The 26,273-nt window shown below is 43.1% G+C and overlaps 1 protein-coding gene across 1 annotated transcript in view; it reads left to right on the top strand.

Moving 5' to 3' along the window:
* PLB1 (phospholipase B1) overlaps nt 1-26,273 on the top strand; it is a 193,667-nt gene that overhangs the window by 69,060 nt on the left and 98,334 nt on the right. Inside the window, exons 7-10 of the mRNA XM_082643282.1 lie at nt 20,147-20,208; nt 21,457-21,529; nt 22,729-22,787; nt 26,178-26,218. Coding sequence (XP_082499408.1) covers nt 20,147-20,208; nt 21,457-21,529; nt 22,729-22,787; nt 26,178-26,218 — 235 coding nt within the window. The remainder of the gene's footprint in view (nt 1-20,146; nt 20,209-21,456; nt 21,530-22,728; nt 22,788-26,177; nt 26,219-26,273) is intronic.

Below are 26,273 nucleotides of genomic sequence, written 5' to 3' on the forward strand. Positions count from 1 at the left end.
TTTTTCATATGGGCTGTGCACTTGCTATTTGTTGGTATAACCAACAAGTATCTTCTGAAGCTTGTCTTTCATTCTCTTTATGGAGACTTTAAGTGAACAAACTTCTTAATCTGGGGGGAAGTAAAGGGAGACCAGCCAAATGAGAACAAACGGAGGCACGTGTTCCAAGGTTGCTATGGTAAAAGCTGCTATCATTTGCGTTTGGCAGAGACTCCGAGGCAGGCAGGGGAGTGGGAAAGCTTGACGACGGAAAAGGGGAAGGCTTCAGGGGTGCTCTGACTCGCGGCTGTTGCCAGGGGGAAGCTAGCTGCAGGCGGCTAACTAGAAACCAGGCATCTTAAATGATTCGTTTGGGAAACATACGTGGCTTTCTCTGGTTGGTCCTGAGTTGGAAGCAGGGACAAAAGTTGGGGAGCTGCAGACAATGGGCCAAGTCCTGACTGTTCTAGGCTGATTCCTTGCCCGTCTACTGCAGATGTGTGGGTCACAGTTGCATTGTCATCTATGGTCTGGCCATTGTTTGTTTGTATACTGTCTGTCCGTTTCTAAAGTTTTTTTAATCTTTTCTGGTTTGTGCTCTTTGTGTCTTTAAGAACTTCTCTCTGGCCTCGGGGTCATGAAGATATTATCCTATATTTCCTTCTAAAAAATTTATAGGGCTTCCCTGGTGGCGCAGTGGTTGAGAGTCCGCCTGCCGATGCAGGGGACACGGGTCCATATGCCGTGGAGCGGCTGGGCCCGTGAGCCGTGGCCACTGGGCCTGCGCATCCGGAGCCTGTGCTCCGCAACGGGAGAGGCCACAACAGTGAGAGGCCCGCGTACCGAAAAAAAAAAAAACAAAAAACTTTATAAATTGCTTTTCTCACTGGGTCTTTTAAAAGACATCTGGGATTGATTTTGGTGACTACTGTAAGAGGAGAACCCAGTTTTATATGTTTTTCATGAAGAGACCTGGTTGTCTCAGCACCATTTATTGAAAAGTCAGTTGCTTCCTCACCATTCTGAAGAGCCTCCTCTGTTCATATATAAAGGACTCATATGTGCATGCATCTGTTTTAAAACTCTGTTTTGCTTTATTTGTCCCATTGTCTATCCCTGTGCCAGTAGCACATTATCTTAATTCTATAGTTTTGTAGTAAGCTTTATTATTTGTGAGAAACAAGTCTTTCTGTTTTTACTTCTTCTTTAGAAGTGACTTGGCTTTGAACTTTCACATAAATTTTACTATTTGTCAATTTCGACCCCCTCCAAAAACAAACCTGTTGGGCTTTTGATAGAAATTGTTTTTAATTCTGTGAATCAAGGAGGGGAAAACAGACATCTTTACAATACTGAGTCTTCCAAACCATGAGCTTCTAATTAGACCTTTAATGCCTCTCAATGCTTTATAGTCTTCTCTGAGGTCTTGCATATGCTTTGTTAAATTTATTCTTAGGTATCGAATACTTTTGGTATATGATAAATGGAATGTTAAATTGTCATTTTGAAAATGTTATTGGTATATAGAAATAAATTTTTAATTTTGTACCCAATTAAACTCTTACAAATTTTAGTAAGTTATCTGTATATTCTTTTGAATTTTCTGTATACACCGTCCTGCCAGTGATGACGGTCTGGTTGCTCTCCTTTCAGCCTGTGTGCCTTTTCTTTCTTTTGCCTTACTGTGCTGGCTGGTGCCTTCACTACAACTGTTCATAGCAGTGACGGTTGGACGCACTCTTGTCTTATTCCCAAGTTCAAAAGGAAAGTGTTTAATGTTTCGTCAGTAAGTGTGGTGTTTGCTACAGGCTTTTCTGTAGATGCTCTTTATGAGACTAAGAAAGTTCTATTTTATTCCTAATTTGCTAAGCTGTTTTAAAAAAAATCATAAGTGGGTGCTGAATAAATTTTTCTGCACTTATTGAGATGATCGTATGATTTACTCTAATCTGCTAATGTGGTGAATTAAGTTAATTGACTTTTTATTATTTTGTTCATTTTTTTCAGTCCTTGCTTGTTAAATTCACCAAAGACTGCACATTGCATTTACTTGTGCTGCCTCTTTAAACCCTTTAAAACTAGAGTAGTTCTTTAGCCTTTTTATTCCCTTTCTTTCTTTTGTGTGTGTGTGTGTGTGTGTGTGTGTGTGTGTGTGTCCTTGAAAAATTGAGGCTGGCTTTTTTTGTGCCCACTGAAATTTGGATTGGTCCAAACTGTTTCTTTGTTGCTAGAATCAGATTAAACTCTTCAGGTAGAAATACAATGTAGATCACGTGTCCTTGATGTGTAACATTCAGCGATACATGTGACGTTAGCAAATATTTTCACTGGTGATGTTAAGTTTGATAATTTGGTTAAGGTGGTGTCTGCCAGATTTCTCCCTTGTAAAGGTACCTCCCCCCATGTGACTTATAAGTCATCTGTAGGGAGATACCGTGATACCGAGTGACTGTTCTTATACCCAGTGGTTTTTAGCATCCATTGATGATTCTTGGCTGAATTATTACCATGGTGAGTGTAAGATGGTGATTTTAAAATGGCTATCATTCCTCCTACTATTGTTAGTTGGCATTCCTCCATAAAATAAAATTCTCTTCTCTGCCCCACTCTTTTTAGGTTTTATCTTTCTAATATAAAATGGACATATGGATTCTTTTATTAATCAGTATATTATAACCCAGTCCTGTCATTACTCATTTTGATGATCAGGTTATTGGCCAGTGAGAGCCACTTCAAGCTGACTCCTGTTTCCCCATCAATTTTTAAGCACTTCTTAGCTTTATGGAACAAGTTATTCCAGGCGAATCTTCTATTTCCCCTATCTCACCATGCAATTAGCAATGTCTTTAAGGTGCCAATTGATAGGGGATTTTATTTAGAAACCAAGATGGAGATGCTAGGGGTGTTCATTGCTTCTGGAGTGTCATTATGTCTAAGTTCTCTCAGTGGACAGAGCCAAGAAATATTGTTTTCTTTTTAATGAGATGAATTTATACAGATATCTCTCTTTTTTTTTTTTTTTTTTTTTTGCGGTATGCGGGCCTCTCACTGTTGTGGCCTCTCCCGTTGCGGAGCACAGGCTCTGGACGCGCAGGCTCAGTGGCCATGGCTCACGGGCCCAGCCGCTCCGCGGCATGTGGGATCTTCCCAGACCGGGGCACGAACCCGTGTGCCCTGCATCAGCAGGCGGACTCTCAACCACTGCGCCACCAGGGAAGCCCCTGTCTTAATTTTAGTTAGAATTAGGCTTTTATCTCCTTCCTCTATTCCTGATTTGTATTGTCCTTATCCCACAGTGTAAGCTGAGGTTACAAAAATGTTGATAAATTTATTCATTTGCTGAATCCTACAATACACCCAACACAATATTGGAATTACTGCAGCAATAACATCACCACGGACAGAGTCCGAAATCTCTTTGTGGTTCTTTTCTCCTTAGAATATGCCCCACGCAGGGTATATAATCAAAAGACTTTGATCAAAATCACTTGTATTAACTCTTTCTCTTTTGTTCTCTCTGTGTGGTTATGTTACGTATTTGACATATAGTTAAATTTGTCTCTGTTTCTATTCACTTATAAAGTTTCTCCCATTCTTGATTTTACTTTAGTTTTTGAATATATAAAGCATTAACGTGGTTCAAAAGTCAAAACTGTGTGAAAAGATATACCCGGAGAAGTGTCATTCCCATCCCTATCCCATCTATCCCATTTCCACCTATCCCTGTCGGTAACCAATTTCATTATTGTCATATCCTTTCTATGTTTCTTTTTGCAAATATATATTCTTATATTTTCTTCCTTCTTGCACAAAGGTAATCTGCTATAAACTTCTTTTTCATCTTGATTTTTTTCACTTAATAATATATCCTGAAATGACATTATATCTGTTCAGAAATCTTTTTTATTTTTTCCCAGCCGTAGGATATTCCATTATGTACCGTATATATTCAACCAGTCTCCCAATATGCACATTAGATTGTTTCCAGTATTTTGCTACTTTAAGTCATGCTGTCATGAACAATCGTGTACATATGTCTTATTCATGTTGGAGGGAGAGCTTAGGATAAGTTCCTAGAACTGGGATTTCTGGGTCAAAGGATGAATACACATATAGTTTTTTTTTTTTTTTTTTTCTTTTTCTTTTTTGTGCTGTATGCGGGCCTCTCACTGTTGTGGCCTCTCCCGTTGCGGAGCACAGGCTCCGGACGCGCAGGCCCAGCGGCCATGGCTCACGGGCCCAGCCGCTCCGCGGCATATGGGATCCTCCCAGACCGGGGCACGAACCCGTATCCCCTGCATCGGCAGGCGGACTCTCAACCACTGCGCCACCAGGGAGGCCCCACACATATAGTTTTGTTAGATATTACCAAATGTCCCCCCAACCATAGGGATTATACCATTTTACATTCCCATTGACAATATATATGAAAATGCCTACTTCTCCACAGCTTGACAATAGAGTGTATTGTCAGGCCTTAGAATTTTTGCAAATGTCACAGATGAGAAGTAGTATTTCAGTTTTAAATTCTCTGATTGCAAAGGAAGTTGTCTTTTTGTTTGTTTGTTTGTTTTAAAGACCATGTGGTCTCAGGTTCCAAACTGCAATGAAAAAGGGTAAATTCCAAAAGCATCAACACTTTTCAAGTCTCATGCTTGCATCATCTTTGATAATGTCCCATTGACCAAAGCAATTCATAGGGCCAACTGCAGGTTTAAGGGGTAGAGAAATAGTCTTCTCCTCTTGTTGGGAGGAACAGCAATGTTATACTGCAAAGTGACATACATTCAAGGACAGGAGAGATTTGTGGCCATTTTGTAATGTACTTCACCTACCTTCATTGCTCTTGTTTTCCAGGATTTCATAGCTATTTTTGCGTGTTTATTTTTCTATATGAATTTTAGAAACAACTCTCCTAGCTTTAGGGAAAAAAAGGTATTGGTATTTTTATTGGAATTGCTGTAAATTTGCAAAATAGAGAGAAATAGGCCACTGTGTCTTCTAACCAAGCCAGGCCATATATTGATGTATATGAAGGCTTTTACTTTTTGCTATGTTAATTTTATACTTTCTATCTTGCTAAATTATTTCATTGTTTGAATTAGTTTTATCATTGATTCTCTAGAGTTTTCATGGTTAGTCCCACATTATCAACGAATAGAGATATTTTTCCTTTTTCTGCCTTTACTTCTTTTCTGATTGCATTGTCTAATACTCCAATACAATGTTAAATAGCAAGGGTGATAGTGGGGATTCTCACCTTGTTCCTGATCTTAGTAGGAACAAATTTTCCGTGTTCAGTTAGAAGATGGACTTTGGGAATCATACATACATACATACACATATATGTGTGTTTTGTGTGTTCACATTAAAGAAGTATCCACAAATTTGTGTTTTCTTGAGTGTTTTTATTTTTATCAGGAATGAACGTTAAAGTTTGTTGAAGGTCTTTTTGGCATCTATGGAAATAAGTGTATTATTTTTTCCTTTTAGATTTATTATTATGTTGAATGGTTTGCTAATGTTGAATCATCCATACATGCCTGGAATAAAATCAAGTTGGTCACAGTGTATTTTGTTTTTATATACTGCTGGATTTGGTTTGCTAACATTTGCTTAGGATTTTTTTCCCTTATATGTTCATGAATGAGATTGAACTATAACTTTCCTTTCTCTCACTACTGTTGGATTTTGATACCAATGTTATACATTCTCATAAAATAAATTTGGGAGTGTTCCTATTTTTCTCTTTTCTAGAATAGTTTTTAATAATGGAGTTATTTGTTTTCCTTTAATTGGTAGTAGAACTCACCCATAAGACCATTTAGGCCTGAAATATTACTTTTTGGTGGACTTTTGACTACTGACTCAAATTTTTTAATAGTTATAGAATTATTCATATTTATTTCTTCTTAAGTAAGTTTTGGAAAGTTTTATGTTTCACATTTACTTACACACAGTTCAGTGGGTCTGCAGTTTGGGATGACTTCAGGGATCTTGTCTCTGTTCCACATAGTGTTGTCTGGGATTGACTTGGAGAGTCTAAAATGCCATATCAGGGGACTTGGTACTGGAGTGCCTTTGTGCTCCTCCACACAGCCTTTATCTCTACATGAAAAGCCTGGGATCCCTTACCTTGTGACTCAGGGTCCAAAAAGAGCAAAATTGGAAGCCACAAGGCCTTTTAATGCCTAGACTCAAGAATAATTTCTGCTGCTTCTGTTGGTAAATGCAAGTTTCAAGGCCAGCGTAGATTCAAGGGGAAGGAAATAGACTTCATTTCTTAAGGGGGGAAGAGTGACAAAAGTCATATTGCAAAAGGGCATGCAAGATGGAAGGAAATGCCATGGCCATCTTTGGAAAAATATACAGTCTATGTTGTATATGTGTTTCCTAGTTCATTCATTTTTGTGTTAATCTTGCTCAACATTTGTAGTGTATCTTGAATCTGTGGCTTAATATCTTTCATCAGTTTTGAAAATTTCCCAGCTCGTATCTCTTGAAATATTGCTTTTACTCCACTATTTCTATCTTTTCTTTCTGCAGTGCTAATTAAATGTTTGTTTGCTTTTCTCACTTTATGTGCCATGTCTCTTAGCCTGTCTTCCAATTTTACCATCTTGTTGTCTTTCTATACTGCATTCTAAGTAATTTATTATAACACATATCCTAGTTTATTCATTCTTTCTATTGTGTCTAATTTGCTGTTAAACCTGATCATAGAAGATTTGGAAAATTGGTTTTATTTTTCAAATTTAATTTACATTTAGTTCTTTACCAAATTTGCAATGTTACTTTTTAAAATAATTTTGTGTTCCTATAAATATCCTCAAGTTTGTCTTTTATTTATTTATTTTTAAAATTTATTTATTTTTTTGGCTGCGTTGGGTCTTTGTTGCTGTGTGCAGGATTTCTCTAGTTGCGGCGAGTGGGGGCTACTCTTTCGTTGTGGTGCACAGGCTTCTCATTGCGGTGGCTTCTCTTGTTGCAGAGCATGGGCTCTAGGTGAGCGGGCTTCAGTAGTTGTGGCTCATGTGCTCTAGAGTGCAGGCTCCGTAGTTGTGGTGCACAGACTTAGTTGCTCTGCGGCGTGTGGAATCTTCCCAGACCAGTGCTCAAGCCCATGTCCCCTGCATTGGCAGGCAGATTCTTAACCACTGTGTCACCAGGGAAGCCCTAGTTTGTCTTTTATTTTTTAAAACATAGTATTTTTATAATTTTTGTCTGATCATTTCAGTCTCCAAAGTTTTTGATCTATTTCTGCTTTGTTTTTTTCTGCTGATACTTGCTCCTGGATACTGTGTTTGTTTATGTGCTTGGTTATTTTTAGTGTGTGATGCTTTGACTCCTTGAAAAGTTATTTGTGAGATTCTTTGAGGCCTAGGATGAAGACGGCTGTCTTCAGAGACTATATGAACATCATCTGTCAGGCACTTGGGACATTACCATGAAGGATCACTTCAAACTAAATTTGTGGTATGAGGTTGCCTAGAATAGCCAAGCCCCATGCTAAACACTGTACATATATAACATATTCCCTTTAAGTGGGATGTACTATCCTCCCCATTTTATAGATGAGAAAACTGAGACTCAGAAGTTAAATACTTGCCCAAGTTCGTTCAGCTAATAAGCACAGGAGCCTGAATTTAGTCCTGAGACTGAGTCCAGAGCCAGGGCCTTTCACCATCTCCCTGTATTACAGTAGAGCCCAAGGGAGGAAAGAACCAAACCAAACCAGGGCTTTTGTTTAAGCTTTAAAATGGGCTCACCAAAACCCATATTAAAACAGATTCCTGCTCTGAAAGTTTTGGTTTAGAAAACTGAAACATCATTATCTCAAAACTACAATTGGCCAAAACAAGCTGGCAAGGAAATCCCTGTGCCTAGTAAAATACCATTTTCACTAGAATTTCATTTTCCTGGCATGGGTCAGAAGTTCCCCAGGAGACTGTCATGCTTGTGAATGAAAACTCTTGCCTTGGTAACACACCCATGCCAGGCCTGTCGCTGGGAAGCCAAAGGTGGGAACTGGGTGAACTCACTGTGTGAGGAAAGGAATGCCTCTTTCATTATGAGAACAAGTAAAGTTAGTCAACGTTTGTTTCACAAGGGCCTGGAGTCCTTCCTGGAGGATGTCAGCCCAGCCTTCTAGAAATACTCTTTCCAAATAAGAGTAGAAAGCAATCTTGGAGGATTTCTGGTGGCCCACATCCTTCCAGTTATTGATGAGGGGTCGGGGGGACTTGCTCAAGTCACCTATCTAGTTGGTGGCAGACGGTGGAACTCTGGTGTCAGACTCTCTCCTCTACATCAGATGCCTGAATCCCCATTCCCAGCCCCCACTTCAGCTCACACACATGCCTCCAAATTCCTGCCCTGAGTAGCGGGCACAGGTATGGGATTTTCTCTGGGGGCTCAGAAGTCCTTTCCTGGGATGTCATCTGCACCTTGTAGATTTTGAGGACTTTATTGTCAATCATCATTTTCATCAAGTTGCATTTTTGCTACTGTCAGTTAACTGTCTGAGCACCCTTCTAAGAACCCAAGTAGGGCTGAGCCTGCCTGGGAGACAATAAACCAAATGTAAGGAACCCTCTGGGGAGAGAGAACTGATCTGCATAAGAATCACTGGAGAAGAATTAAGTACCAAAATAGGTGTAAGTAGCTGTAATAAAAGCAACAGGATTCAGAGAACTGAGAGATGAATGTGGGCTGGAGAATTTTCACGTGGGAGGTGAAACTCGATTGAGCGCTGGAGGATGAGTGGGCTTAAGATAAAGGCAGAGGAACAGGGAGGGCATGCAAGTGGGGGAAACAACATACCCAAAGGCAAGGTCAGGGCTCAACGTGATGGGTTTGAGGAGCAGGGAGTGGGCCTATTGGGCTGAAGGGCAGGGCTGGTGTTGGGGGAGAGGATGGGTTAGGTAAAGTGAGGTTCTGAAATCCTTAGATAAGAACAGTAGAGGTTATTACAGTGTCTTTTTGCTTAAAGAGACTTCTAAAGTGATTTAATCCAAATCTGTTATTTTTACATTTTAAAAACCTAAATCCTATATATAAAACAGATAAACAAGTTCCTACTATATAGCACAGGGAACTATATTCAACATTTTGTAATAAACCATAATGGGAAAGAATATGAAATAGAAAATATATATGTATAACTGAATCATTTTGCTGTACACCAGAAACTAACATAACATTATAAATCAACTATACTTCAATTAAAAAAAAATTTTTTTTTTAACCCCAAAAAACTAAGCCTTACAGAGGTTAAGTGACCAGTTCAAGGTCATGCAGCAAGTCTAGAATTTGGATTTGCTGTATTGGGAAGGGGAAACTGTTAAAGGTTCTTCAGCAGAGAAGTGGCCTAATGGAAGTGGTATTTTGGGCAGGATGAGTCTGCTGGTCAGACATAAAAGGTCATGCATTGAAAGAGGCAACACACTGGTGAGTCAGAGGCTCACCTGGCTCTTAGAAAGAGGCCCAGCAGGGAGTTTGCTGGGCTCTGGGAAGGCCAAGTGCTTTCCTCCTGAGTTAGGCAGCCATTTCCTCTTGCACTCTTGCATCTCAGGGAGAAGCAGTGGTCCTCGGGCAATGCTCCCTTCTTCAGACCAGAACCTCCCAGTTGTCTCTGGGAGGAGACCTTCCCGATGGGGGAGACATGAGGCCCCCCCACAGTTTCCTGGGATCCCCCTCCTGTTGGAGCTCACTAATCCTTGCTTCTGCCTCCATCTGGCTTTGGGGGTCCCTGGTCCCTTTAAATTCTGGCCCCTTGGGGCTGAGGCAAAGCTGGAGCAGAGTGATGGTGGAGGGGTCAGGTCTCTGACCTGCCACTGCCCAGGACCACTTGTTCATCTGTACCATGGGACTCTCTTCTTTGGGTTGTTCCTTCCTGGCTGTGACCCTGCCTCAAGTGTCCCCATGAGGAGATTAAGGAAAATACAGTCTAAAAGGGAAGCAGTCCTTGTCTGAGGTCATATAATGAGCCAAGGGCCAAACGTCAAGTCAGCTTTGAATGTGTTCTCTCCTGTTAGGACTGCTCTTAGAGCCATGTTCCCTCTCCTGGGGCACAAGATGTTTGAGGTTGAGTGTTGGGTGGGCATCAGAGGTGGAGACGGGAGGGTGCGTTGGTCTCTGTTCAGGATGGAATTTGTAATGGGTGTCTCCTTGGGGTCATCAGCACAAGACATGGGTGGTTTAAAGAACGGTGGTTTGGGACTTCCCAAATTATCTCTAATTTTTTAATAATCTCATCAGACTTAAGGTTGTGTCTACCCAAAAATTGTAACAGTGTTAATTCTAAATCATTTTTTGGCATCCTGCTGTTAAATCTATTTAGATTGGCTGCTGGGTAAGGTAAGGGCAGCTGAAAATACCTTTCTTGTAGACACGGCAAAGGAACAAATTTCCATATGTTGGCAACTCAGGCTATAGAACAACACACAAAAAAAACCTTTGTATAATTGCCTTTTAAAACATTTTTATTTTATATTGGACTATAGTCAATTTATGATGTTGTTAGTTTTAGGCGTACAGCAAAGTGATTCAGTTATACATATACATGTATTTATTCTTTTTCAGATTCTTTTCCCATTTAGGTTATTACAGAATATTGAGCAGAGTTCCCTGTGCTATACAGTAGGTCCTTGTTGGTTATCTGTCTTATACGTAGCCGTGTATATATGTTAATCCCATTCCCCACCTTTCCCCTTTGGTAACCGTAAGTTTAACAGACTTTGGTCCCAAGGAAAGCTGGCCAGACTAGGTTAAGGAGAACTGAGCTCCACACACAGCCTTCGATAACTTGCTGAGTGGTCTTTGGCAAGTTTGCTAACCTCTCTGAGTCTCAGTTTGCTGAGGTATTAAACGAGATGATCTCAAAGTTCAGCCCACCGCAGCCATTCTAGAATTCTAAGACAGAGGTCAGTCTAGCTACCCCAGAAAGGTTCTCTGGCCCTTGGGTCGCCCTCACTGACTGCGGCACATGACTGCCCAAGCACCCTGATAACATCCTGTGCTCCTCAGAGCACTGTTGGTATAGGAGCAGCAGCCGTGCATGACCTGTGTGGTGCTTGCTCACAGGTCGACAACAGCATCCCACAGGCCCTAAGTGTGAATGGGGATAAGTTGCTGCACAGGGTGACCGACAAAGCCCAGAAGACCTGCTTACAGCCCAGGACAGCACAGAAGACAAACCCTGGCTGACTTGGACCCTCCCCTTCCCAGCTTACCCAGATAGCTCACTGGTTAGTGGATGGCAGTGCTGCTGCGAGGCCTGACCCTGCCCTTGCTGGTGTGGTTTGTGTGAGCTGGTGAAAGTTACCTAACCTCTCTAGAGCCTGTCAATCCTGCCTCTACTTACCCTTTAGGGTTGCTGTGAGGACATTATACTTTTTCAAAGAGCCCCCAGATTTAATGTACACTGAGGAGTGGCCCTAATTCCACATGTGTTGGCCTTGACCATCCTTCCCACTTCCCAGGACATGTGCCTTCCATTCATCCAGGGAGACAAGTCCTCCCTTGCAAGTGTGTGGCCTCTCCTATTCACACAGTGCTTTCCTGTTCTCACAGGGAAGCCAGTCTCATCCCCATTTTATAGATGGGGAAGTCAAGGTCCAGAGAGATTGATGCTTGACCAAGGTTACAACATGACCATCTTTCTTCGAGGCAGGGACGGTGGTAGAAAATTGTGCTCTAGACACAGTATAAGTAAAAAATAATAACAAAAACATAGAGGAAATCTACTAATTAAGAGCACATGAGTTGTTTTAGTTTTGCTTTTGAAATCACACTCCCTACAGCTGGCCAGCTGTTGGGCTGACAAGCTTTGGGTTTCCGTGAAGAGTCAGGGCTGTTAACCTCAGAAGCACACGAACATCAATCAAAGGGCTTTGAAAATCTGCTTGGGTCCAGCACACCAAGGCCCCCCACCCCCAGGCCAATCCAATCTGAATCTCAGTGTTGGGGGCTGGGCAGCAGGCAGTGGGTTGAGAACCACTCGTTCAGAGGGGCCTCCCGGAGGAGAACCATGTGTGACTTTGCCTTGCCAAGGCCTAATATTATGATGGCCCTTTGTCGGCTCCAGGACCCCAGTGGTCACAGGTCTGTCCAGCTTGGATGATTGATCTCAGCCAAGCCTGTTCTTAAGAGTGTGCACACACATTCTGTTTCCTGCCTAGCAGGGTGGAAAAGTACTTGTCTTTTTCCCTTATTGACCATACTGAGGTGGTAGTTTTTCAGGGAGCTCTAAGCCCTTCATAGATCCATGAGCTTGAGGCTAAAACAACCTTCCAAATGGGAAAATTCCCTTGGGATTCCATGATTGGGGTCCAGTCAGGCCACAAGTGCTTTGACAATTTCTCCCACAATACCTCGGGGTGCTATGGGAAAGGCAAGAATTTTTCTTCCATTTACTGGTGGGAAGCAGAATGGGAAGCAGAGTGGGAAGCACTGGAGTGAGGGCCCAGGAGTCAGTGGGGATAGGACCCAGGGGTCCTAAGTTTCCATCTGGGTCTTCAGGTCTAGACACTTAGATTCCAGGTACAGCCTCTCTGTGACGCCCCAGGGCAGTTATCAGGGATGATTTAGATCATCAGGGTAAACACGAACTCTCTAGTTATGTAAGGAAATCCCAGAATATTGAGACTGGAAGTATCTGAAAAATGGTCTGTGCTTAATCATCTCCCTTATACTGATTATAATAATCATAACTACGAGTTACTGAACCTTTAGCACATGTCAGATACCATGCTTCGTGTTACATGTGATTAATCCTTACAGCAACTCCACAAGGCAAGTGTTATCAACCTCACCTTATAGGTGAGGAAACGGAGGCACGGAGAGATTGACTAGACCAAGGGTGTCCAAGCTCCTAACACCTGCCTGGTGTATGTACCACATGCCCCCCATGGTCCCCAGCTGCTGCCTGGACCAAGTGCCCTGGGCGGCCCCATTCTTTTTCTCTCTCTTTTTTTTTTTAACATCTTTATTGGCGTATAATTGCTTTACGATGGTGTGTTAGTTTCTGCTTTATCACAAAGTGAATCAGCTATACGTATACATATATCCCCATATCTCTTCCTTCTTGTATCTCCCTGCCTCCCATCCTCCCTATCCCACCCCTCTAGGTGGTCACAGGGCACCAAGCTGATCTCCCTGTGCTATGCGGCTGCTTCCCACTAGCTCCATTCTTATTCAGGTAGCTCTAGCTATTCTACCAAGGGACAACCTGTCTCCACTGGTCCAGTCCTGGTTTGGGGGCTACGTGGAACAAGGCCATCCCCCTTGGTATCCAGACCTTTCAGACACTGAAGGAAGCTCTCATGCAGCCCCCTAAGCTTCTCTTTTCTGTTCTTCCCAAGTGTGTTTAAAAATGATATCTGACTCTCTGTGCTTCAATGTGTCGTACCTGTTCTATGATCTTTTCTCCTCCTCTCTTGTCTTCTTTGGATCAAACATTTCTATTGTTTCAGTTCCCCCTCAGTATCCTGCCCAATATTAGCTTGCTGATTATACATTTTTGTCATTTTGGTATTTGATTACAACATGCATCCTTGTTATGTTAAAGTCTAATATAAATGAGTATTAATCACTCCCCAGATAAAGAAAAACCTTACAACAGTGTAACTCCATTTACTCCATTCACATCTGCCCACAGCAATACATTACATATATTTTAAACTCCACACTATCATTTTTTATTTTTTGTATTGGGGTGGGCAAACATTTTTTCTGTAAAGGACCAAACAGTAAGTATTTGGTTTTGTGGATCATGTATGGTCTCTACCACATATTCTTCTTTGTTTTATAACCCTTTAAAAATATAAATATCATTCCTATCTAATGAGCCATACAAAAATAGGCTGTGGGCAGATTTAACCTATGAGCTATAGTTTGCTGGCTTCTGTTTTATACAGACGATCTTATTTTGGATTTGCCTACATGTTTACTTTCTGTACTTCATTTCTTCTTACATTCCCATGCTTGCATGTGGGGTCATCTTCCTTGTAGCATTTTGAACATGTCACTCCACTGCCTTCTGGCCTCCACCGTTTCTGATCAGTTGACTGTTAATTGTAATGTTGGTCTCCTATGCATGAAAAGCTGTTTTTCTTCTGCTGTTTTTTTTTTTTTTTCTTTACCTTGGCTTTAAACTACACCTGGACACATCAATTATTACAGTTGATGTGTCTAGGTAAAATTGTGTTTTTCTTACCTAAAGTGGTTGTTTTGTTTGTTTGCTTTTGTTTTTATCCCTGCTTCTTGGATCTGTGACTCAATATTTTTCACCAAATGTGGGAAATTTTCAGTCATTATCTCTTCAAATCTTTTTCTGCCTCTTTCTCTCTCTGCTTCTTCTGGGACTCTTTACCTGGGTGCTTTCTATGCTTGACAGTATCCACAGACCTCTGAGGCTCTATTTGTTTTTCTTTAATCTCTTTTCCTCTGTATTTTTCAGAAATGTACTTTCTATTGATCTGTCTTTAAGTTTACAGATTCTTTTTTCTGCCATCTCAAGTCTGTTACTGAGCCCATCTAGTAAATCTTTCAGTTATTTTATTTTTCATCTCTGGAATTTTCTTTTTATAGCTTCTATTTGTTGAGTCTTTAAACCTTCACATTTTTCTTTAATTCCTTGAACATAGTTTCATTAATTCTTTGAACATATATGTAATAGCTACTTTGAAGACCTTGCCTGGAAAACCCAACAATTGGGCCACGTTTTCATTGGCTTCTTTTTTTTCTGGAGTATGGGTCTCACTTTTCAATTTCATGGCACATCTAGTAACTTTTGGTTGAAAACTGGACATGTCTAATAAAACTTAACAATTTTGCATTCCATTTCTGAGGGTTGTTGGTTCATTTTTTAGTAACCTGCCTGGAATTAAACTGTGGAATCTGTTTCCCTACAGTGGACAGCCACTGATGTCTTTGCTCAGTTTTTTATTTCTTTTTTTTTTTTTTAACCTGGCATCCTAGGAGTCACCCCTGAGTCTGCATGGTTTAGTGATCAGTGATTTGGACCGAGGTGGTGTCCAAAGACCTAGAATTTGTAAGGCTCTGTTTATTGGTCTGTGTGTAGGGTGGGGAATGAACACAAAGTTGCAGACAATTCTCAGGTGTTTCTTCACTTTAATTTTACGTGGGGCTCTTTCAGGTCTTCCCAGCACACAGACTCCCGGCCAACCGGGAATGTGTGAGGTGTATCTCTGCCCTTCCCTTTTCCTCCTTCTCATTCCTGGATCGCCCCATTGCATATCCCATCGGTTTACTCCTCACCCCAACTGGGAACAAAACATCAGGCTAACAAAGCTGCAGATATTATCCCTTTATTTCCACATTATTCCACCACTTTTCACTGTCTATTGTCTGTTGGGATTTTTTTCTCTCTTGGTTTCTGTTTATTTGGTATTATCTCCTGGGAATTTTTTTTAATTGAAAGCCAAGCATTGTGTATGAAAAATTAAATAACTGTATGTTCCAGATGGTGCTGTCTTCTTCCATAAAGGCTTTACTTTGGGCAAGCAGCTAGGTAGGGGCAGATCACCCTAATCTAATACTGGGAATCGAACTGACTCAGAGCTGCGCTTCAGTCTTTTTGGAGGCTGGTCTATTTCCACTTTATCCATCTTCCAAGGGTCTAGCTCTTTGAAGTCCCAAATAAAAGACTGGGACATTCACCAGGGCACCTGCTCCTTGATGGGCACTGGACTCCAGTGTTTCCCCCCAGCTCCGTGGACAGCCTGAAGCTCTGCCTAACATATTAGCCACTTATCTGCTGATTTCTGTTGCCCATGATTTGGCAAGTGTTTCAAGGGTAAAAACAGCATCAAATGTTGGACTCACTCTCTCTACTGTCCTTTTCTCTGGCTCTTTACTCCTCAAGTTCTTGCTGCCTTTATGACTCTCAACAGATGGGCACACATACGCATGCATGCGCGTGTGCACACACACACACACACACACACAAAATGGAGAAATGCATGATTTAATGTCTGCAGAGGAAAAAAATCAGCCCAGAAGATTCCATGATGCTTTCAGGGAAAGATGTAGGGATCCATCTCTTCGAAAACAAGCTCTTCTGAGCCCCTTTAAAACCTTTTAGATTTAGAGTCAGCAGATAGGGTCTCTCAACCCAGCCCCACCTCTCTAAAGAAAAATTTTAACTTTCATTGCTATAAAAGTATACTAATAATGACATCTGTCTCTGGATTCTTTTTTTCTTTTTTTTTCTTTTTTAAATGCCCTTGTTGTTTATCCATTCCATATATAATAGCTTGCATCTGCTAACCCCAACCTCCCAGTCCATCCCTCCCCTGACTATTCTAGATTCCACATATAAGTGATATCATATAGTATTTGTCTTTCTCTTTATGACTTACTTCACTTAGTATGATAATCTCTAGTTGTATCCATGTTGCTGCAAATGACATTATTTCGTTCTTCTTTCTGTAGTTCTTTTAAGTTGTAGTTTAGGTTGTTTATTTGAATTTTTCTTGTTTTTTGAGGAAGGCCTGTATTGCTATGAACTTCCAAGAGCTGCTTTTGCTGTATCCCATAGATTTTGTAAGATTGTGTCTCTGGATTGATAATGAAACAACTTCTTTCATCAAAATTAACAGATTTCAATATATACTTTGTGCAGGCACTGGGCTAGATCTTCTGCTTATATTATTCAATTTTTAAAAATTTATAAATTATAGAGTACAAGCATATCCATGACCATAAAAATCTTTTAAAAAATTTTTTTAAGAAAACTGCTATTTTCAACAGAGACCAAAGGCTTTCTTTGAGGAGCAATTTTTTATTTCTCAGGCATGAAGCCTGGAGGACCAGGAGATGTGCTGAGTGGGACATTTCTCAAAGACCAGGGGAGAGTCGCTCTAGCACCTGTGTTCCTCTACTTGTGAAGGTGCTGGCAAAGCCCAATGAGGAGCTGTGGCAGCAGCAACCAGCATGGTAATCTAGAGATGGATCCCAGGCTCCCATCGGGGATGCCCAGGGCTAAGGGATATTGCTGATCACCAGAGATGTTATCTTCCCATTTCACCTTGATGACCTCTTTTCAATCGTGTCTAGATCAGGGGGGTGGGATGAATTGGGAGATTGGGAATGACAAATGTACACTATTGATACTATGTATAAAATAGATAACTAATGAGAACCTACTGTGTAGCTCAGGGAACTCTACTCAGTGCTCTGTGGTGACCTAAATGGGAAGGAAATCCAAAAAAGAGGGGATATATGTATACGTATAGCTGATTCACTTTGCTGTACAGTAGAAACTAACACAACATTGTAAAGCAACTATACTCCAATAAAAATTAATTATAGGGCTTCCCTGGTGGCGCAGTGGTTGAGAGTCCGCCTGCCAATGCAGGAGACACGGGTTCGTGCCCCGGTCCGGGAAGATCCCACATGCCGCGGAGTGGCTGGACCTGTGAGCCATGGCCGCTGAGCCTGCATGTCCTGAGCCTGTGCTCCGCAACGGGAGAGGCCACAACAGTGAGAGGGCCGTGTAAAGCAAAAAAAAAAAAAAAAAAAAAAAATTAATTATAAACAAAAATAGTGTCTAGGTCAGACATTGGTTCACAAACAACAGCCCATGGGCCAAATCCAGCCTTCTGCCGCTTTCTGTATGACCTGTGAGCTAAGAAGGATTTTTACATTTTTAGATCGATTTTTTTTTCACGTGGACATCAAGTTATTACAGCATCATTTGTTGAAAAGACTGTCTCTTCTCCATTGTGCTGCCTTTGCACTCTTGTCAAAGAGCAGTTGGCTCTATTTGTGTGGGTCTGTGTCTGGGCCCTCGCTCTTGTTCCATGGGTCTGTTTGTCTATTCCTCTGCCAGTATCATCCTGTAGCTTTATAGTAACTTTTGAATTTGGGCAGTGTCAGTCCTCCGACTTTGTTCTTCTCCCTTGATATTCTGTTAGCTATTATGGGTCTTTTGCCTCTCCACATACACCTTAAAATCCGTTTGTTGATATCCAAAAAGGTTTTTACATTTTTAAATGGTTGAGAAAAATAAAAAGAAAGGTATTTAATGGCACATGAAAATTATATGAAATTCAAATGCCTCTATAATTTGTCTACATGTTATCTATGGTGGCTTTCACAGTACAACAGCAGGGCTGAGTATTTGTGACAGAGACTGTATAGTCTGAAAAATCTAACCTATTAACTATGTTGAAGAAGTTTGCTGAGCCCTGGTCTAAATCTTAGGCTGTGACTTACACTTAGTCTGGTTCTGAGCACGGCCCATGGGACCGGACTGCCCATTTTCAAGTCCTTCCATCACCAAGTGTTCACTCTGTCACCTTTAAAATGTCACTTACCCTTTCTGGGCCTGTTTCTTAACTGTAAAGTGGGGATGATAGCATTTACCTCATAGAGTTGTTGTGAGGAATAAATGAATTATTTCACGTAAGTGCTTAGAACAGTGCCTGGCACCTAGAAGCTGCATATAAGTGTTGACTACCATATACATTTTTATCCTGGCTTAAAAACAATGTTACCAAAATGGTCTCAAATCTCTGCCCTGTGAATTCACCTACCCCACTACTCCCAGAGTGATGACCATCTTAAAACACACCCTAACAGTCATCTCTTCAAAGACTGGTCATGGCTTCCTGTTGCCTGTGGAGCAGCCTGGCATTCACAGCTCCACAGCCCAGCTGCCATCTGTCTGTGCAGCCTCATCTACCCTGCCCTGCCCTGCCCTGCTCTGCCCTCCAGCCATGAACCCTTTGCTCCAGCCCTTCCAAGCACTCCATGTTTGTCCACACCTCAACACCTTCCCATCATGCGGTTCTTTCTGCACAGAAGCATTTCTTCCGGGCATTTCAAAAGGGTCACTGAGATCTGGGGGCAGGATACAGCCAACATTCCTGTTACGAGCTCCGAAGTGGAAATCAGTGCCTGATCTCACCGTGGGCGTGAAATGGAAATATACTCTTGTTCCTCATGAAACTCCAGATAAATTCTTTTCAGGGTCAAAAAGTAAAGCTGTAAAAGAAGGGTGGGGTAAAGAAATCAAGCTCTCTCCCCCAAGTCAGGCCTCCCTTCAGCCTTGTCTGATGCTGTCTGGGGGTTCTTGCATGATATGCTCTTACAAGGAGCGTGTGCTCTGGGCAGAGAACTGGGTGGGGAGAAGCCAGAGGGAGCGAGGGAGCCAGACCTCTGATTACATATCAGTATCATAAATGTTTCTTGAAGGTGTTGGAGTAAGCATCAAGATTATGTAGCAGTGTGAAAAAAAGCTCATGATACAACATTAGAGGGAGCTTGTAGGATACAACATTGCATCCACATTGATTACAACTGAATAAGAAGTGTGACTGATCAGGAGCCTGATGGTGGACAGGAGGGCGTAAGCATATGAAACCACTCTTGGGCTAGAGGGATAGTGGCACCGTGGGTGATTGTCTTGTTTCCTTTATTTAAAAATGAGTGCTGTTATTGTACACTATACTATTATTTCTGTAGCTAAAAGTTTGATGGTAGGTTTGATGGGAAAACTCATTAGCTTATAAAATGAGTCTCTCATTGTACATATATTTTTAAAAAGTAAAAAAAAAATGTTTTAAAAGACTGGCCCAAAGTAAGCTGGGATAAGGACAGTGTCTTAGCAGCTCTCCACCTGCCTTTTCTTCCTCTTTGCCTCACCATCAGTAAGCCCACTGGAGACAGCTCCTGTCCAGCTACTGTGTATAGTTATGGCTAAGCTCCTAAGCTCACATCACCTTCAGACTGTTCCCGGATGTCCTCTGCCTTCCCTCATTTGTCCTGGATCCCCAAACAACAGCAGCTATTTGTCCAACATTGCTCTCCCGGAGAGTTCTGCCCTTTGTTAAGGAACCAGTAAAGGCATCTGTGGTGATGTGCCCATGAATGATACTGGGTTATTACTGACCCCTCCCAGGTAGCACTTTTGCTTTTCGTCCTGGGGATTCTGATTAATAGGCTGCATTAATGGAAGCACAGTGTCCCAAACAATGGAGGTGATAGTTGGAGGAATGGAACCTGGACTTTCCTAACACAAAGGACGTTACTGAGCACGGCACGTAGGTTGGGCAGGGAGGAAGGGCACGAAAGCTGCAAATCTGGGTGGGAGTTAATTTCCAGCTAAATAACCTGAACTGTTTTTGCTTTCTTTTAGGAACTACCCAGGCCCGTACCTCCCCTGGAGAGAACACACTGGAAGAGCAGCTATGGCCAGAGGTCAGTGCTTTGTCCTCACGGGAGGGGGAGTGAGTTCGCTTCTAGAGGGTGAATCTAAGTCTTGATGCAAGTTGGCAGGTTCCCTCCCCGAGGCCTTGAGGGAATGGGCTAGATGAGTTGCTTCTCCAGGGATAGCTGGGCTGCCTGGCAGAGCATAACTGTATCCCCTGGAATTTGGGGCTCATCATCCCTGCAGAGTGAGCAGGTGGTTCCCAGAAGTGTCTGGAAAGATTATAGATGGGCTGGTTATCTCCGTGAACCTTGAAGCAGATGCTGTGAGTTATCTGAAGGCATCTGGGTGAGATCTTCCCAGAACATCTACAAGATAAGTGTTGAGAGAAAATGCTTTATCTCTTACTGAAATTGGTAATTCACGAGAAATTAACTTGTGTCTCCTTGTGACAGAGAGATGTGGTCAAGCAACTCATTTCTTGCACATTTTTCCCCCATTGGAGTATTTCTCCTTCCACTCTCAATTCTGGGGAGAAAACATATACTCTCCCTTCCCAAATCCCTCCATGTGATTCACAGAAGCAGAGGCTGCTCTGGATTTTCACGGGCATCTGAGGAGGCCAAGTGGTCTTGAGGACCCCAGCACTGGTCACCGAGTCCCTCCTGTGCTCTCAGCAGCCCCTCTGGGCTTAGGACACATTCCGTTCCAGTGGGAATGTGAGAGTCTCCCAGTTTCCACTTTATCCAGTTACCAGCAGCAAATAGCGTAATGCCTCATATACCTACTTTTGTGTAAATAATGAAATTTAAAGAAAGAAAGCAGATAATACAAAAAAAAATAGGATAGAATAGATTTTTAAATTTTTCAGTCTAGATATACTGGGTCTCTTCTTAAGGATTTCCTTTTTATTGTAAAATATACATAAAATTTACCATTTTTGAGTATACAGTTCAGTGGCATTAAGTATATTCGCATTGTTGTGCACCTGTCGCCACTATCCATCTCCAGAACTTTCTCGCTATTCCAAGAATTATTCTTATTCTTTTTCCTCCCTCCCTCTCCACCCCACTGTTCTGGGGTATCCTTAACTGCCATCTGCTAAAATCATTGTCAATAGGCACGTGTCCCCTTTTACTAGGTGAACTGGGTAAGGGGTTAGAGGAACATGACTGGAAAATTGTTGCTTCTGGATTTTGAGCCTAGTACAACAAGTGCATGGTCATTTCTACACCAAGTTTTCAGGACCTGTAATACTTCCATACAAGGCAGTTGATGTTTCTGATGTTCGGTTTCAGTGGCAGAGCCTGAAGAGTTTTCCATTCTCATGCAACTCAAAGAAGTCAGGATCTGATGTGCCTTCTAACTCAGGTATGTGCCGCTGAGCCACGAGCCAGGAAGGCCAGCGTCTTCTCTCTGGTGTGGCCAGCAGAGGCTCCAACACTGCTCCTCTTGCACTTTTTGGCTGTTCAAGCCTTCCCTCTTCCCCATCCTTAGTCCTTCCTCTTTTGGCCCCCTCAGTCATTCCTGTGGAGGGACACAGCCCAACACACCACGCAGAGATAAAACTGACATGACCCCACAGTGGTTTGCCTGGGTGAGGGCACCCTCTGGGAGCTCACCTCCAGGTGGGCCGACCGTGTCACAGGAGCTGTGGCTTGGAGCTTGGTCACTCACGTGCCTTCCCCAGTCCTGTAATGTAGCCACAGTGGCAGCTCTAGACATATTATTCCTATAATGGGCTACATTGATCTAATACCTGGATGCTGTGAATGTTGCTCTTGAGCTGGTCCTCTTCTCCAGCTTTATCCTATTATGTGGCTGCATTATAAACTGCGTTTAATGGATTTGTTTATGTTTGCATTGTACTGACTTACCAGGGTTTCCAGTTAAGCGTGCTCTTCTTACTATTCTGTCATGTAAGGAATGTGGGTAGAAAAAGAAATTGATGTACTTCTTAGGAAGTGGCTTCTTTAGGAGGCTTACCTTGAATGCCCCCATAACATGACCAAGGAATATATCAGTGGTTCCTAAAGAAACTTAATTCTAAGGATGCTGGGGGCCCAGGTAGGTCATGGAGGCTTCCTGGTGTACTATTTGCATACAGCTTGCATCTGGTGTTTATGTGTGTTCACAGGCTTTGAGTCCTTCAAGCTAACATGAGCCCTTTTGAACCCAGATGGTTTTCATTTTAATTTGTTGCTATCTCACTCATTAATGGTGGCCCAGAAATGCAGAGCCAAGGGATAGAGGGAAGTAAGAGGCAGAAAGAGGGCCAGGTGAGAGGGAAATGAGGGCTGTGAGTGACCTTCCATGGGACACCTGTTTGGAGATACTGAGTCCAGTTAGCAGTGTGGCCTCCAGAGAGGAGTGAGCCTCTTTGGAGCAGGTTTCCAGGGCTCCCAGCAACTGCCTGATCTTCAGCTTCCCACTCCCATAGCCAACAGACACAGCCTCAGCAGCTGTCCTTGGGGTGGGGGACGTGGGTCTGCTTCTCCCATTTGGCGCCCTTGGCCCGCATCGTGGGGAATATAGATCTGACCTTCTTACATGCGTTCTTGTCTTTGCAGTCCACTCTCTGAGCCCTTCTGATATTAAACTTGTGGCAGCCATTGGCAATGTGGAAACTGTGAGTTTGTCAAGGAGGTGGAGGTGGGAGGTATAGGGTTTGGGACTGGTGACCTTCTGAATGAGCGCCTAGTAACCAGGCAGAACGCTTCGTTTGGGGAGAGAAGAGCATTCTCTGAGTTGGAAAACATCCTAAACTCTAGGGTTCTGACTTGATGTTGTTGTTGTCTTAAATGAAATGAATGCCTCCCTTTACATTAGGATGAAGAAACTTTTGGGGTTTCATTTAAAAAATCAAACCTAATGATAAATTAAGTCAAAGGTCACACAGAATTTTAAAAGTAATCTCTTAAACTTTCTCTTTATGAGATAAAGAACAAAACTGTCCTTACCTGCGTGGTAAATGTTTAAAAATACACTCTTCTTTGCTAATAGATTGTAAGTGGTATTGTTCTATATGGTCAGGTAACAGAGAAAGAAAGCAATAAGAAGGGAAGGATGGAAAGAGAGAGGAGAGAGGAGGTGAGCAGAAAGAGAAGAGGGTTGGAGAGCAGAGCGGAATTGCCAGTGTGATTCCCCAGTCAGTCCTGGCTTCCCACAGTCCCACCTGCTCTGGTCTCAGCACTGCTGCCCCCCAAGTCCTAGCAGCCCCCAGCCGAACAGACAACTAATCAGGTGTTCTCAGCTCTGCCCTGGGGCCCGGCTCTACCTCCTGCACCAGAACCAGGATGCCCCTGCCTCTCGCCTCCTGTGCCTTCCTCCTGCCTCTACCTACCACATGTCCTTCCCCATGTCCTCCCATGTCCCTGCTGCACTCTGTACCCCCTGCAGCCTCAGCCCCTGCCCCTGGGCCCAGCCGGCCTCCTCCCTGCAAGGCCCATCCTGCTACCCCACGCACAGCACCAGCCGTGTGTAAAGGATGGGACTTCACATTAGAAAACTGACCAGGGCCCAGTGAAATCTGCAGCCAGGGCTCCCGCCCTTGTGCTGTTCTACCTGTGATGGTGGTGTTAAAACTGCACATGTGACTGTGCGTGTGCGTGTGCGTGTGTGTGTGTGTGTATGAGGGTGAAGGTGGAGGTTTCCCAGTAGGAGGGATGTGAAGGGGGGGATTGGAATAATGAGAAGAGAGGTTTCATGTCACACAGAGCACACTGACTCCGCCGAGCCTGTGTGTCCCTGCATGCTGATTGCTACATCGTAGAGCCAGGAATGTGTGACACCAGCTGGAGGCCTCAAATTCTCCTTCCTTGGGCAGGGAAATTCACTGCGGGGAAATCTCCACCCCAAGTCAGGTTTCTAAAGTTAAACCAATCAACAGTTTCCACTCTCTGGCCCCAGCTCTGAGAGAGTTCTTTCGCTCATGAATTATTCAGCCCCACATCTCCTGCTGTCACTCAGCTCACCCTTTCTCCTCCTGGGAGCCCGAGGCCCAGGGCGCTGGGAGACGGTTTCAGTCCATGACGGTCTCCTAGCCCCAGAATCATTATCATCACACTGATGGGCACCTCAACCTTCAGGGTAAGCCCTGAATACACAGTTCTTAGGAGGCTACCTTCCTCTGTCTGCCCTGAAAGTCAGCTGTCATGAGCTTAGCCTGGCTTATAAAAGACATCAGACCAGGGAAAAATAATGGAAGACAGTGAAATGAAAAAGACGGAAGTCTGTAAGGCTGATGCTTTTGCTTTGAGTTCCTGAGGCTTTCTGTTGCCAAGGCCGATCACTTACTTGTGTCCATTACTAGCACTTGTTTGTCTCATTGCTCTGGACTTCCTTTTCCTCACGGAACATTAAAGATCAGATTCATCAAAATTATTTTCAAGCTAACACTCGTGATACATGTTCAGTATAAGAAAAAAATCAAAGCACATGTAGATAGTATAAAATATGGAAGATCTCATTCACATCTCCTTTTCTCTTGCCTCAACACACACACACACACATACTCTCCAACATATAGGGTGAGAGAGAGAGAGAGAGAGAGAGAGCGAGCAAGTGTGTGTGTGTGTGTGTATAACCTAAATAGGGTTATACTGCAATATACTAGCTGTGACTTTTTTTCCCCCTTAACTAAGAGTCACAGACATTTTCCACGTCAGAGAGGTTATAATCCACTCTATCAAATTCCATGAAGCCAGGGCTTGTGTCTCACTTACTTGTGTGTCTCCAGTACAGGCAGCCAATGAAGAGTGTGGGGAGAAAATGGCGGCAGCAGGCAAAATGGTGGCATGGAAGTTTGCTGGGTTTGTCCGAGCCTTCCCTCTGTGACCTCTCCCTGAGCTCTCCCCCACTCTCTCCACCTTGTTCCTCTTGTTCTCTCCTTTCCTTCCCCTCACCACCCCCATCCAGCTTTCCTGAGGGAAACCTCTGCTATCATTCAGGTCCCGTTTGCTTGGGCACAGCCTATCCCCCTTGCCTCGGCCCCGGAGGCTGGCCTCCCTCAGGACTTCTCCTGTCTGGCATCCTTATGCTCCCTGACTTGCATCTGTGTGTGATTTTCTGTTTAATGTGTTACCTTTCCCTGGAAATTTTCCTTTCAAGCTCCCTCTTATTGAGAAGTAGAGAGGACTCCATCCCAGTTAGAGGAAGGTCATGATCAGCCTGCCCTCCCAAGAGGGCTCCAGAAGTGTGGCCCAGTTCTACAGACTGAATGGCTGTCATTGGAGCTGGGTTGTTAAGGGCAGGCAGGTCCTTTGAAGGGAAGCAACAGCAGGCTGGGTGTAGGTAGTGTGGGTACAGCGTCACCTGTCAGCACCACAGACACTGTCTTCCAGGAGTTCTGAGGGAGAAAACTGGTGTCAGAACCTGTGAAAATAATACTACTGACAGCAGCTAATATGTCCTGGGCACTTGCTATGTCCTGGGCACAATTCCAAGCAATTCCAAGCATCCCTATGTACTGGGCACAATTCCAAGCATCCCTGTGTACTGGGCACATCCCAAGCATCAAAAATTAGTATCGAGCAAGTATATATTGAGTACTTATGATGTGTCAGACACCGTTCTAGGTCCAAGGAATATAATCAAGGACAAAACAGACACAAATTCCTGCCCTCATGGCACTTACGTTCTAGGCAAGGGAGACAAGCAATACACAAATACATTTTAGATGATGGAAGATCACAATAGAACAATCTATTTTGTTTCTATGTGGGATGTTAATATTCTTCAGAGATGCATTTAAGTCTAGGCTCTCCCACCCAGTTTTCTATTCTGAAGAAAATGTTTATACCTTTTATTGCTCTGAGTTTGAACCAACAAGCTTTGGAGAAAACCTAACCTTCTTTCTTCCCTCCCTGAAAAACAAACATGGGTGGGTTTGGCCTTTTTCTGGATCCACGGGTTCCCTTTTGTTGGTGGGAGGGGGTGTCTGGCAGGCAGCTGAGGTCTCCCCAGGACAGGATCGGCAGCCATCCCTGGCTGGGCTGCTCACACCTTGCATCTTTTCCAGCCTCCAGACTCAGGGACGGATGACCTGGAGAAGCAAGAATGGTAATTGTCCTGGAACCACAGAGCAACAGAGTTGAGAGGAGCCTCAGAGCTGATC

The sequence above is a fragment of the Mesoplodon mirus genome (assembly GCF_964341445.2).
Source record: "Mesoplodon mirus genome assembly, chromosome: 14".
Classification (NCBI taxonomy): domain Eukaryota; kingdom Metazoa; phylum Chordata; class Mammalia; order Artiodactyla; family Ziphiidae; genus Mesoplodon; species Mesoplodon mirus.